Here is a 12,974-nt window from a genome sequence, read left to right as displayed (position 1 = left end):
CTGGGCCTCAGTTTTCTCCTCTGAAAACAAAGAGGATGATTCCCTTTCAGCTAGGAGTTTAGGGTATTATGGTCCTTTCAATCTGTTGAACACTACCAGCAAATTAACTTTGTGGTCCCAATTCATGTCAATGTAGTCATTGTTTGTAATTTAACAAAATTCAGCTCAGCTTTGTTTGTTTTTTTTCTCCCACCTCCACTCAAGGCTTATGGTCTCCTGAGCAGAAGTCTGTCTCTAAACATAAATCAAACAGTAAAATTACCTGTTGCAGGTGAGTGTCTTGAGGAAAGGTGGGGAGGAGACACAAGGCAAGGGGGTGGGAGGTTCCACCTCAGACATCCCTGGACTTGCTGTCTTGTCCTCATGGAAAGATGAGTAGTAAAGAGGTTTGTTTCTTCCTCCATTGCCAAGAGGGGAGGGAAGGAGGGAGGGTGAGACAGACAGAGACAGAAGAAGAAAGAGCCAGAGCTCCAGGCTCAACTTTGGGTACCAGTTATGATCCAGAGAGCAGCCTGGTCAGGTGGTTGGAGGAGTCAGCATCACACATGCTCTCTGACTTGTGAGAAGGCATCACCCAGTGCTCTAGACTCTGCGGCCCTTTCCAACATTTCACTGCAGTAGTGTTTGCACAGGTTTCTTTTCCACATCTCAATACTGACTGGAGATGTCGAAAAGGATATCAAATATAGTTCTATTTGCACCCTGGAATTACAATTGAAATCCAGTTAGAATTGTCTTTTTCTTAAATTTATTTTTTTAGTTTGATTTTTATTCTGAGATTGACCAGCATTAAATAAAATAGGCAATTTCATGCTATAATGGAAATAGAGGGTCGAACTTATTAAGTTCAACTTGTAGCTTTCAACACTGTCTTTGGTTTATTCTTTTTTCTAACCTTTCTTCTCATTTCTGCTCTGTATTTTTAAAAGGGTGCCTCAGGGACCCTTTTTTTCCTTTTCTTTCTCTTTTCCCCTGCTATTATATCCTTATTCTATCTCACCCTGTGATCATTATCACCCTTTGTAAGAAAAAAGAAAAAAATCATCATGACCAAAATGCATGATCAGGCAAAACTCATTCTCACATTGGCTGTCTAAAAGTGTTCATCTTCACCTGCTTCATCATCCCCTGAGAGAGGGGCACAGAAGGCTTATTGTCAGTTCTTGAGAATCAGAGTTGGCCTTAAGCATGATGAGACAGACTTCTTCAGAGCTTCAAAGTTGTTTTCCTTTATTATCCAGTCTATTACTTCATGGGAGTCATTCAAGTTGTCACTTTTCACTCACATTGTCTTCTGTTTGTCTCCTCTGTTGTTCCTTCTCTGGGGAATCCATGAGCAGTTGGACAAATGACGGTCAGTACATTGCCCTGGGCATGTTCAATGGCATCATCAGTATTCGGAATAAAAATGGTGAGGAGAAAGTGAAGATTGAACGGCCAGGAGGATCTCTGTCCCCAATCTGGTCCATCTGCTGGAACCCTTCCAGGTACAGTATTTGGCTTCTTTTTTCTCAGGAAAATAGTGAGTTTTATGAGAAGATTTTGTAGAAGAGCTGACCCTTATTGCCTCCTTCCAGAGACCTTAGTTCTTACCATAGGGCTCTCATTAGACTCACCAGTTGCTTTAATTTTGAAATAATCTGGATTGAAAGAGAACCTGAACTATTTTTTTTTTTTAAGATTTAAAGTGGGTGCCACAGGTCAAACAAGACTAAAAGTTAAGCCATTTTCCAGGCTAGTTTGAAGTTTTTTTTGATCTGAACAATCCAGATCATGTATCTCCTTTCCCATTGTCATTGAGTTAGTCTCTTACCTTTTCACTTTTCTTTAGTTCATTCGACTATATCTTGAGGTACTCTCTAAGGACTGGTTTAATACTACAGACATGTTTTGCGCTTTTTTTCCTTCCCCCTCCAGTTAGGGCCTCCCTCCAGGCCCTCCAAAGAACACTTGCTAGTCTTTCCCCGGACATATCAATGTATTAATAGAGACAAACTCTTGACCAGCTGAGTTCAGTCAGTAACCCTTGGTCAGACTCTTCCACCTGTGCTAAATCCTGTGAATACAAAGAGTCACTGTCTTCATTGGATTCTTTGACTTTCATTTGTGGGGAGGTAGAAGCTCTCAAAGCATGAAATCTTGTCAAAGGGTCTCCTTGAAAATTGACAGGACATGGAATGTTAGAATTGGGCCTTCCTAATTTGGGGCATCAAATACTTCTATCCACATCTGACCCTTCCCTTCCCCATGGTTACTTTTGAAGATGGGGGTGATAGCACATCTGGATGTTGCTTTTGATGAAGATTTTTTCCCATAGCATCCCCGAGTCTGACCCAGGTCCCACAGTGTCCCTCAAAATTAACTGAAAGACTCCAACTTGTCACAGTTCTTTACTTTGCTATTTTTCAGCTCAGGGGCTTTGTGAAGTGGGCATTGTTGGGGGTCCTTTGCCTGGTGTGCCCCACAGCCATTTAGGAAGGGCTAGGTTTCACTTTGTGTCCCTGGTGCCCCTCTTACAGATGCTGCTGTCTGATTTTGTAGCCACATATGACTTTGTGGCTTCAGCGTATCATTTTTAATTCATGAAAAACAGGATACTCAGTGTTCCTGTTGCCCACATTCTTCTTGGGGTAGCTCAAGCTTCCCGTTCCACTTAGTAAACTTAGAGTGTTAGTGTAGTTGTAACTAATATGATTGTGAATGAATAATTACTGTCTGCAGCCGATGGGAGAGTTTCTGGATGAACAGAGAAAATGAGGAAGCCGAGGAGGTCATTATCAACAGATATTTTCAGGAAATCCCTTCCGCTTTGAAGTCAACCATGTACAGTAGTCAGGGTAGTGAGGCAGAGGAGGAGGAACCTGAAGAGGAAGAGGACAGTCCGAGGGATGACAACTCGTGAGTGTGTGCTAGGAGAGCTCAAGGTAGCCCTTCCACAGGTGGAATTCAGGCCTTCCTGGGAGTCCCCCCCCAGGGGGAGATCACAGCCTGCACCTGTGTGTACTAGGAGGGGGCCAAAGGACCACTGGTGATGGAGGTGCCTGTGCTGCTGGGAGGCACCATGTGCACAGAAAACACAAACACACACACATGCTCCCACACTTCCACCACATGCATGCACGTGCACACACAGATACACATTATACCTTACAGACATGAATACACATAAACACACAGACACGGATACACACACACACACACACACACACACACACACACACACTCGTCTCTCTTAGCCATCCTATCATCTCTCACCATCTCTGTGAAAAATAAAGGTCCTAGGTTTTTTAAAGCCAGTAGTACCAGGTCTGTAAATTTTTGGAATCCTGTATTCCATCTACTATTCCCCCCCCCCCAGAAAATCCTTTGTTCATGAGCTGCACCACCTTGCCATCTCTCACAAGATTGAACTAAGAAGAATAAATTGAGATTACCCTGAGAACCAAGCGTGCTTGATTGTGCACCACAAATACTGCATTTCTTGGAAAACAATGATTTAGTGAGTGGTGGACTCATGAAGTTGTGCTGTGGTCTCCCAAGATGCTCTGTTGGGTCTTGGGGCAATTGCCTCCTATTTAGGTTTTTGCCCAATGAAGACCCCAAACAAATCAGTGAATGTTCTTTGTAGATCACTTTACCTTTGAAAAAACCAAAGACAGTATTCCCTTGTCTTCAGTGTGATATTTGCCTTCGCTGAATAGGTTTAGAACTGGACTCCCAACTCTGGGAAAGGTGCTGGCTGTGTCCTCCTCAGCACCAGGCCCACAGTTTCAGAAGCTGTTGCCTGGCCCCTGGAGGTGCCTGTTGGATTATCCTGGAGTCCAATGGAGAAGCAGACTCCTGGTGCTGCTTGGTCCAGCTCATGTTGGCTTTCTCTAACCCTTTGGTCAGGGACAAGCTCTTGGGTCTGTTCGCTCCTCCACTGAAGTGGTTAGACTCATGTAGTCTATTGCATTGTTGGGGGTTCTCCTAGCCCAGGGCTTTTTCCTACTTATCTCCAGGCTTACTCTGGGCAATCTTAGGGGATCCTTACACTACGTTGGGATTACTTAATGGAAAGGATTTTTTTCCCTGAAAGTATAGAATGACTTTTGTTAATTTGTCCCTGATGGAGTTCAGTTTCTGAAATAATATTACATCTTCAATGGATCTAATTACCCTTCTATTAGATTTAGCTAGTGATCATTTTATCTATGGATAAAATTCAATGAGAGAATCATCTTGGTTTCAGATTTTATTCCTTCCTTTGTTAAGGAGAGGAAGGATTAGGAAAACTTACATTGATTAAAAAAAATAGATGAACTAGATTTCCCGACCATTCTTTGCTTGCAGAGGGCCCAACTTCCTAATTTCTTGTTTTACCACCTTCCCCAAAATATTACTGAATTTAAGAAGGAAAAAAAAAAGGTCCTAGGCCTTTTAAAAATATACTAAATCTGAAGTGCTTTGAAATCCTGCATTCCATAAGCCATGTTTTCTAAGAAAATCCTTGGTTATGCCCTTTTCTTCCTTCCATGTCTGACTGGTAGGACCCCACTAAAAGGCCCAGGGTAAAGGAGGTTCAAGTGAACAATGGTTCCCAGGGGAAGCACGGAATTTGCCTCCTCTTTACCACATTAGATCAATTGTGGGATCATGCTGAATAGCAGTAGGATTTGACCCCTGCAGCCAGGAGCTGTGAGTCTCCTCTTTCTGCTGTTTCTGAGTCCCTTAGGAATAAACATATCAATAGGCCATAGCTCTCCTTGACCCTTTTTGTCTTTTGTTAATTAGAGATGAACATAATGACATCCTGGCTGTGGCTGACTGGGGGCAGAAGCTCTCCTTCTACCAGCTGAGCGGCAAACAGGTTGGTAGCGAATCCATTAGAAATAGAGATGCTCTCACACTGGTGGCATGTTCCCCCCCCCCCCCCCCCCCCGCCATGTTTGCTTCTCTTCTAGCTCTGGCCAAATATTCACCCATGTGGTTCTTCATTCCTCAGACACTAGTGGGCACTTAGTGAGTTCAGAGTATTGTGCCAGGGCCAGGTAGAACAAGGCAAAGCAGGCCAGCTCCTTTGTGTGGTATGAATTGAGGAACTTTTTCCCTTGCTTGACACCTTGACCACTGGAAACTTTTCCACAAGGGGTAGACATGCAGCTCAGTCCTTACCATTTGTGGTTGGTTTTTGGTTTCTCTCTCTTTTTAAATTGAAATTTTATTTTATTTTTCCAATTACATGCAATGGTAGTTTTTCAACATTCATCCATATGCAAATTTATGAGTTCCACATTTTTCTACCACCCTTTCTCCCCTCCTCCCTCCCCACAGTGGTAAACAGTCTGGTAATAGTTGTACATGGATATTCATGTTTAACATATTTACATATTAGTCATGTGATGAAAGAGGAAATAGAACTAAGGGAAAGGGGGGAAAAAACTATGAGAAAGGAAGGAAAAACATAAACGAAGTTTGTGAACCTAGTATACATTTAGATACCTATTTTTTTCCTCTGGATGTGGAGACATTGTCCATAACAGGTTTCTTAGGGTTGTCTTAGATCTCTGAACTGCTGAGAGGAGCTGCCTCCATCATAGTTGATCAGTTTATAATGTTAATGTGTACAGTGTTCTCTTGATTCTGCTTCCTTCACTCAACTTAAGTTGTGTAATTTCCATGCTTCTCTGAAGTCAACCACCATGAATGCCATAACATTCCTATACCTTTATTTGTTCATGCATTTCTCAGTTGACGGACATCCCTCAATTTCCAATTCTTTGCCACCATGAAAAGAGCTGCTATAAATATTTTTGAATATGTGAGACTTTCTGGGTTTTTTTTTTTGTGATTTCTTTGAGATATAGACCTAGTATTGGTTTTGCTGGGTCAAAGGGTATGATCAGTTTTATTGCTCTTTGGGCATAATTCCAGATTGCTTTCCAGTATGACTGGATCAGTTCACAACTCCATCAACAAACAGTACATGAATGTCTCAATTTTTCCACATCCTTTCCAACAGTAATCATTTTCCTTTTCTGTTGTCTTAGATGATCTTAGGTGTGAGGTGGTCTCTCACAGTTTAATTTGCATTTCTGTAATCAATGATTTGGAGCATTTTTTCAAAATTTCTTCATCTGAAAACTGTTCATATCCTTTGACCATTTATCAATTGGGAAATGACTTGTAATCTTAAAAATTTAATTTGGTTCTTTTAGACAGGAGTCCTTTATCAGAAATACTAGCTGTTTTCCTAGCTTTCTGTTTTCCTTCTAATCTTGGCTCAATTAGTTTTATTAGTGTAAAAACCTTTATAATTGAATATATTCAGAATCATCCATTTTATAATTTATAATGTTCTCTATTTCTTGTTTTGTCATAAATTTCTCCCCTATCCATAGATCCAACTGATAGAGTACCTCTTGATCTGTTAATTGGTCTAGGGTATCAGTCTTTATGTCTAAATCTTGGACCCATTTTGATTCTATTTTGGTATAGGGATGAGATGTGGGTCTATACTTGTTTTTGCCATACTCTTTTCTAGTTTTTCCAGCAGTTTTTGTTGAATTGTGAGTTCTTACCCCAGAAACCTTTGGGTTTGTCATTTACTACTGTTTCTTTTGTTCCTCTTCTAATCCACTGGTCCATTGCTCTGTTTCTTAACCAATGCTAGGCAGTTTTGATGACTGCTGCTTTATAATATAATTTTAGCTCTGATACAGCTAGGTCATCATCCTTCACATTTTTTTTCAACAATTCCCTTGATATTCTTGATCTTTTATTGCTCCAGATGAATTTTGTCACATTTTTTTCTAGCTATGTAAAATAATTTTTTGGTAGTTTGATTGGCCTGGCATCTTTTCTTTTTTTTTTTTGGGGGTGGTTTACAAGGCATTGGGGGTTAAGTGACTTGCCCAAGGTCACACAGCTAAGTAAATATTAAATGTCTGGGGCTGAATTTGAATTTGGATCCTTCTGACTCCAGGGCTGGTGCTCTATCCACTGTGCCACCTAGCCACCCCTTTTCTTCTTGATAGTTGAGTTCTCATTTCTTACTTATATGAGAACGAGGGCAGATGATAGTGGTCAGAAAGACTTCCTAAACTCAGGAGTTAGTCTCTTATTCAGACCATGCTCTCCTTTTGAACCGCTGATCTCTTTTCCACAAGTAGTAAATTTTAGCTCCAACAAAGGTATTTTTTGAATGTTCTTTATGAGCTAGACAGTATTGTTGGAGAGAGAAGATGTACAAACATGAATCATTTAAGTGAAATGTCAGGAGTGTGTGATTGCCCCACAAGTGTGAATTCTAAGTACTGCAGATATTCAGAGGAATGGGGGCATCCATGGGTCTATAGGTATCAGTTATGGACCTGGACTGAGCACTGGGAGGCGAAGCAAGGCCAAAGGACCATCCAAGCCCTCTAAGGGCTCGTGTTCTTCTGGGGTGGGAGACAGCCTGCAGAAAATTATATGTACATGAGATCTACAGATAAATTGGAGCAAGTACATGTCACTTAGGGGACTGAGTCACTTGTCCTGCAGAAGGTGGGATTGAAACTGAGTCTTCAAGTAGGGCAGGATGCTAAGTGGCCGGGGGGTGGGGTGGGGGGGAGTGCATCCCAGGCTTGGGGAGCATCCCCCAGGGAGGCATGGAATTGGGGACCTCCATGGTATGCTGGACACAAGGAATGGCAGGTATTGTGGTGTAGAGGTGTGAAGGGACTGGACTGAGAAGGGCTCTAAAAGCCAAAGAGGAGTTTTATATAGGAACCATTGGAATCTGCTACTGACTATTTGGGGTGGGATGGGGGTGGGCACACTTGTCCACTTTGGGGAATTTGTTTTTTATTAAATAGATTAGAGAGCACCTCATAAATAAGGATCACTAAGGCTGGACCTTGAAAGAAGCTGGAATTTGGATGGGGATCTTCAACAAATATTTTGGTTGGAAAGTGAGCCGTTTTTGGAATTGATAGAAAGAAGTGGTTTAAGCCCCGACTTTGGTCCTTACTATGTGTGATGGTACCTCAGTTTTCTTATTTGTGAAGTGAGAACAGCAGTGCTTATGTTATCAACATATCTCATAGGTTTTTTGTTTTTTAAAAAAATATTTATTTTTCCAATTACAGAGAACAGTAGTTTTAAAAGTCATTTTTTGGAAGGTTTTGAGTTTTACATTTTTCTTCCTCTTTTCTTCCCCCACCACCTCCTGACAGAAAACAATCCTACATTGGCTATACATGTGATTACCTCATAGGGTTTTTAATGAAAGTGCTTAATAAACCTTTAAATACTAGATAAATGTGTTTTTTATTGATATTGCATTGAAATTGTGAATTAAGAATGGTATTTTTTTTCCTCCCTTTAGGTTGGAAAGGATAGGACATTGAACTTTGACCCTTGCTGCATTAGCTATTTTACCAAAGGAGAATATATTTTGCTTGGAGGATCAGACAAACGCGTCTCCCTCTTCACCAAAGATGGTGTGCGCCTTGGGACCATAGGGGATCAGAGCTCCTGGGTGTGGACGTGCAAGGTTAAACCGGATTCCAATTATGTGGTAATTTATTTGTCCTTCATTCTTTTGTTTTTGTTTTTGTTTTTGTTTAGGTTTTTGCAAGACAAATGGAATTAAGTGGTTTGCCCAAGGCCACACAGCTAAGTAATTATTAAGTGTCTGAGGCTGGATTTGAACCCAGTTACTCCTGACTCCAGGGCCCATGCTTTTTCCACTGTACCAACCTAGGCACCCCTTTGTCCTTCATTCTTGAAGAAGAAAACAACCTCAGGGAGGTGATGCTATGACAAGCACATAAATTGGTTTAGAGTGGGTGGGGGCTGTGCTAAGTCATCAGCCTCACCTTCTCCTCTAGAGCCATTTGAGTCCAGTAGCCAGATATGAATCAGGATGACTGGAAATGGCCTTGGATAAGAGCTAATCAGAGTTAAAGTGACTTGTCTAGTGTTACACAGCTAGTAAGTGTCAAGTAACTGAGGTGGGATTCGAGCTCCTGTCTTCCTGACTCTAAGGCCAGTGCTCTATCAGTGCTATCATCTTGATAAGGATGGAAGAAGTCCTAGTGACCTTTCCAACAGATATATGGTTAAGGCATTGGCACCTACTCTGTGGCATCTAATGATGTGCTAATTTGTTGTATAGGACTCTGCCCTCAAGTAGAGCAGATATGGATTTCTTTTGCTTCTGTCTCCTCAGTAGTGCTTAAAGACTCCCTGAGAACAGCCCAGCAGACCCCGATTTCCAGGGCCCTCAGAGTTCTCCTCATTCCTTCTTTCCAGGTGATTGGCTGCCAGGATGGAACCATTTCCTTCTATCAGCTCATTTTTAGCACAGTTCATGGGCTCTATAAGGATCGTTATGCCTACAGGGACAGCATGACTGACGTGATTGTCCAGCATCTGATCACTGAGCAGAAAGGTAGGAGAGACCAGGTGGCTAGAAGCCCCAGCCTGGGTCAGGTCAGGAGACTTGGCCATGGTGCCAAGGCTTCATTGGAAAGATGTGGGAGAGATGCTGATGGCTGATTGACAGGTGCAGTGGGCAGCCTGCAGAACTCTGCCCTTTCCACTAGAGGTCACTCTCCTTCAGATTTCCGTCTGGCAGATGGTGGTTCTGTGGGTGCAGTTATGAGGAGTTGAAAACTGATGCCAGAGTTTTGAGTTTGGAATGTTTTGGCTAGTGTAGACCAATAGGTATAGCCCAAACCCCTGCAGTGGAGAGGGCACCCGGCAGGCCAGGACGGGGGTTCCAGCTTGGCCTCTTTCTGGTCTTGTACTTCAGTGCAGCTTTTTTCTCCCTGGAGCTCCAGCCTCTTTACCTGCTGTGGGGGGATATGGGCAGGAGTGGGCTTCTCCCCTTAGAAGGGGCTGAGGGCCCAGGGAGGGCCAAATTCCTTCTCCTCTGTGAGCCACTGGGTCTAGACTCAGGGTGGTCTTGGAGCCTGTGTGGAGCTCCAGAGCCACGGTCTGATGGGGCACCTCCTCAACCCTGGCAGCCAGGTGGGCAGTCTCCTCTCATCTGGGCCTCTGATGATTCAGCATGGCCTGGGGCACTGAGGTTGGGGGCTTTCCTGCCTGGGCATGCCCTCCCAGCCCCAAGGAGATGGGAGCCTGATGCCTGATGCCTTTTGCCTTTGTTCTCTTTTGATAGTTCGAATCAAGTGCAAAGAGCTTGTGAAGAAAATCGCCATCTACAAAAACCGGCTGGCTATCCAGCTGCCTGAAAGGATCCTCATCTATGAGTTGTACTCAGATGACTCCTCAGACATGCATTACCGTGTGAAGGAGAAGATTGGAAAGAAGTTTGAGTGCAACCTACTGGTGGTGTGCTCAGATCACATCATCCTCTGCCAGGTCTGGAGTGCATGTGTGTGTGTGCGCATGTATGTATGTTGTGTGTGCATATGTAGTGTATCCCCATGTACAGCAAATAATGTATTTTTGATCCAACTGTCTTTTTTAGGTTTCTCCCAAAGGTATGGTTGTCATCTCAGGATTTTAAATTAAAAAAATTTTGTCTTCTATTCTTTTTTAGATTAAATATTTTATTTTTCTCCAGTTATGTGCAAAAACATTTTTGATATTTATTTTTAAAACTTTGAGTTCCAGATTCTCTCCCTTCTTCGTGACTCTTCCTACCATGAGAAAGTAAGCAATTTGATATAGGTTATAAATGTGCAATCATGCAAAATCTTACCATAGGCATGTTGTGAAAGAAAATATAGACTCCCCCCCCAAAAGAAACTTCAAGAAAAATAAAGTAAAAAAAGTATGCTTTAATCTATGATCAGACACCATTAGTTCTTTCTTTGGGGAATGAATAACATTCTTCATTGTAAGTCTTTGCGAGTTGTCTTGGGTCACTGCATTGCTGCATCTCAGGGTTTTTTAAAGCTTTTCAATTTCCAGAGAGCCTTTGGATGCTTTTCATTGAATTGGATTTTTGTCACATTGAATACTTCTTGAAATACGCAAGGTGGTGGTTGGGGCCTGAAGATCATTTTGTAATGCAGAAAATGTCTTAATGGGATTTGAACTATATTTGTAAAATATAAATTAGAACCCTAGGAAACTAAAGTTAATTTGTATTTCCATGCAGATTTTTTGCATGTGTGTTTAGACAGCCTAAAAATAATAATTAAAGCTTAATGCTCATCAGGAAAAATTCTTTTTGCTTCCTAGGGAATGGTTATAACTCCTGGCTATTGACCGATACTAAGTGACATTTGAAAGGAGGAATATCTAGATTCCCAACAGTAGAGCTGGGTTTGGGTTCACTTGGAATAGAATGAAGAAAGTCTTGCATGAGTCAGAAGTTGTTTCTGCAGAATGAATTATTTCTGTTTAACTATTTCTTTAAAGTCCCAAGCTTGGTGGTAGACTTTGGGATGTTTCTGGTCATACGATAACTTCCATGAGTAGGAGCAGCAGGGTTTTGTTAAATGTCTCTTGAATGATGTTTGGTTTCTAGGAGAAAAGGTTACAGTGCTTGTCTTTTGGAGGCGTGAAAGAGAGGGAATGGCAGATGGAGTCCCTCATTCGTTACATCAAGGTGATTGGAGGCCCACCTGGGAGAGAAGGTCTTCTGGTTGGCCTGAAGAATGGTCAGGTGAATGTTTTCCTGGTCACCACTGTAGGTTTTAGGAGTTGTCACAAGCTGACATCTTTTCAGGTTCATGAAGGGAGCCCAGAGTGTGACCTTGTGCACAGGAATCCCTGGGGGCAGCAGCTCTCCCTGGTCCTCAGCCCGGTGGAAGAGCCCATCTCAGATTCTTGGCCTCTTCACATACCAGGGTAATTGTCCTTGCAACCATTGAGCCAGAAAAGTCAGAAGCAGATTAGGTTACAAGGGTGCCATGGAAATGGGGACTTGATTTATGCCTCATGGGGGGAGGGAGAAACTGTGACTGAGGTCACATTCATATGAGTGAAATGAATGGGTCTCAGTTAGGGGCTTAGATCATGCTCCTAACTTCCCACAAAAGGCCCTGCTCCTGTGCAGGAGAAGGGATTGACGCAGCTCCCTGCTGGCGGGCTTGGCTTAATGACGGATGTTGTCCAACAGCAGAATGCCAGCCTTGTGTCCTTTGCTCCCTCCATGTACCTTTAGTGAGCCTTCATCCTCTTCCAGAAGTGGATCTCTGGCTTATCACTGGTGCAGGAGGCCAGTTGCAGACCTTGACACTCCTCAGTGCCCATCTAGTGCAGTCTGAGCCTGAATCTCCCTCTCTGGATCTGAATGGGTCTCTTTACACTGCCTGTGGGGCCATGCAGAAATACTGGAACACGGCTTGCCCATTGCCCCTGAGTCTTCTCTAGGCCCAGCCTCTCTAACCCTTCAGCAATCAAGAGATTGTCCTCCTGGCTGCTCCCTGGTGAAACTCTGAGGTCTCAGCCTCCTTGAATTGGGGTTCCCTGCCTAGTGAGGGCTGACACTTCCCAAATGGATGACCCTGGGCAAATTACTCAGCCCCCTTTGGTCTCCATTTCCTCTTTTGGAAAAAGGACCTTACCTTGCAGGATTTTTGTCAGGATCAAATGAGATAATGTAAAATGCACAGGTCTGCACACAGAATTACATACGTGTTAGTCATAATTATTGTTATCATCTTCTCTGCTCTCTCACTGGGTGATCTCATTGGCTCCCATAATTCAGTGATCATCTCTATGTAGTTGACTTCCACAGCTATATATGTGGAAGTTATATTTTCATTTCTAAATTCCAGTTGATATTTTAACTGATGTCCTAAAGGCATTGCAAACTCATAATGTTTAAACTAGAATTCGTTATCTTCCCTAACTCTCCAAATCCGCTCCTCTTCCAAACTTCTCTATTTCTGTCAAGGCTGTCATCCTCCTGATGGTGGTTGTTGTATAATGGATAAAATTGTGGGCTTGTAATCAGAAAGACCTGGGTTCAATGCAGCCTCAGATACTTATTGTTTGTGTGATCCTCGGTGAGTCATTTAGTTTGT

The 12,974-nt window shown here is 42.6% G+C and overlaps 1 protein-coding gene and 1 pseudogene across 2 annotated transcripts in view; both read left to right on the top strand.

Moving 5' to 3' along the window:
- IFT122 (intraflagellar transport 122) overlaps positions 1–12,974 on the top strand; it is an 84,966-nt gene that overhangs the window by 24,597 nt on the left and 47,395 nt on the right. Inside the window, exons 6-13 of one of the 2 annotated variants that reach the window (XM_074198510.1) lie at positions 205–271; positions 1,341–1,487; positions 2,722–2,898; positions 4,774–4,849; positions 8,351–8,542; positions 9,280–9,418; positions 10,151–10,353; positions 11,471–11,608. In XM_074198510.1, coding sequence (XP_074054611.1) covers positions 205–271; positions 1,341–1,487; positions 2,722–2,898; positions 4,774–4,849; positions 8,351–8,542; positions 9,280–9,418; positions 10,151–10,353; positions 11,471–11,608 — 1,139 coding nt within the window. The remainder of the gene's footprint in view (positions 1–204; positions 272–1,340; positions 1,488–2,721; positions 2,899–4,773; positions 4,850–8,350; positions 8,543–9,279; positions 9,419–10,150; positions 10,354–11,470; positions 11,609–12,974) is intronic. The other variant, XM_074198511.1, reaches the window with a different exon arrangement.
- On the top strand, positions 9,038–9,131 carry LOC141496735 (U6atac minor spliceosomal RNA; annotated as a pseudogene).

The sequence above is a fragment of the Macrotis lagotis genome, chromosome 8 (assembly GCF_037893015.1).
Source record: "Macrotis lagotis isolate mMagLag1 chromosome 8, bilby.v1.9.chrom.fasta, whole genome shotgun sequence".
Lineage (NCBI taxonomy): Eukaryota > Metazoa > Chordata > Mammalia > Peramelemorphia > Peramelidae > Macrotis > Macrotis lagotis.
The sequence above is the reverse complement of the archived record's forward strand: the minus strand, read 5'-3'. Positions and strand labels throughout refer to the sequence as shown.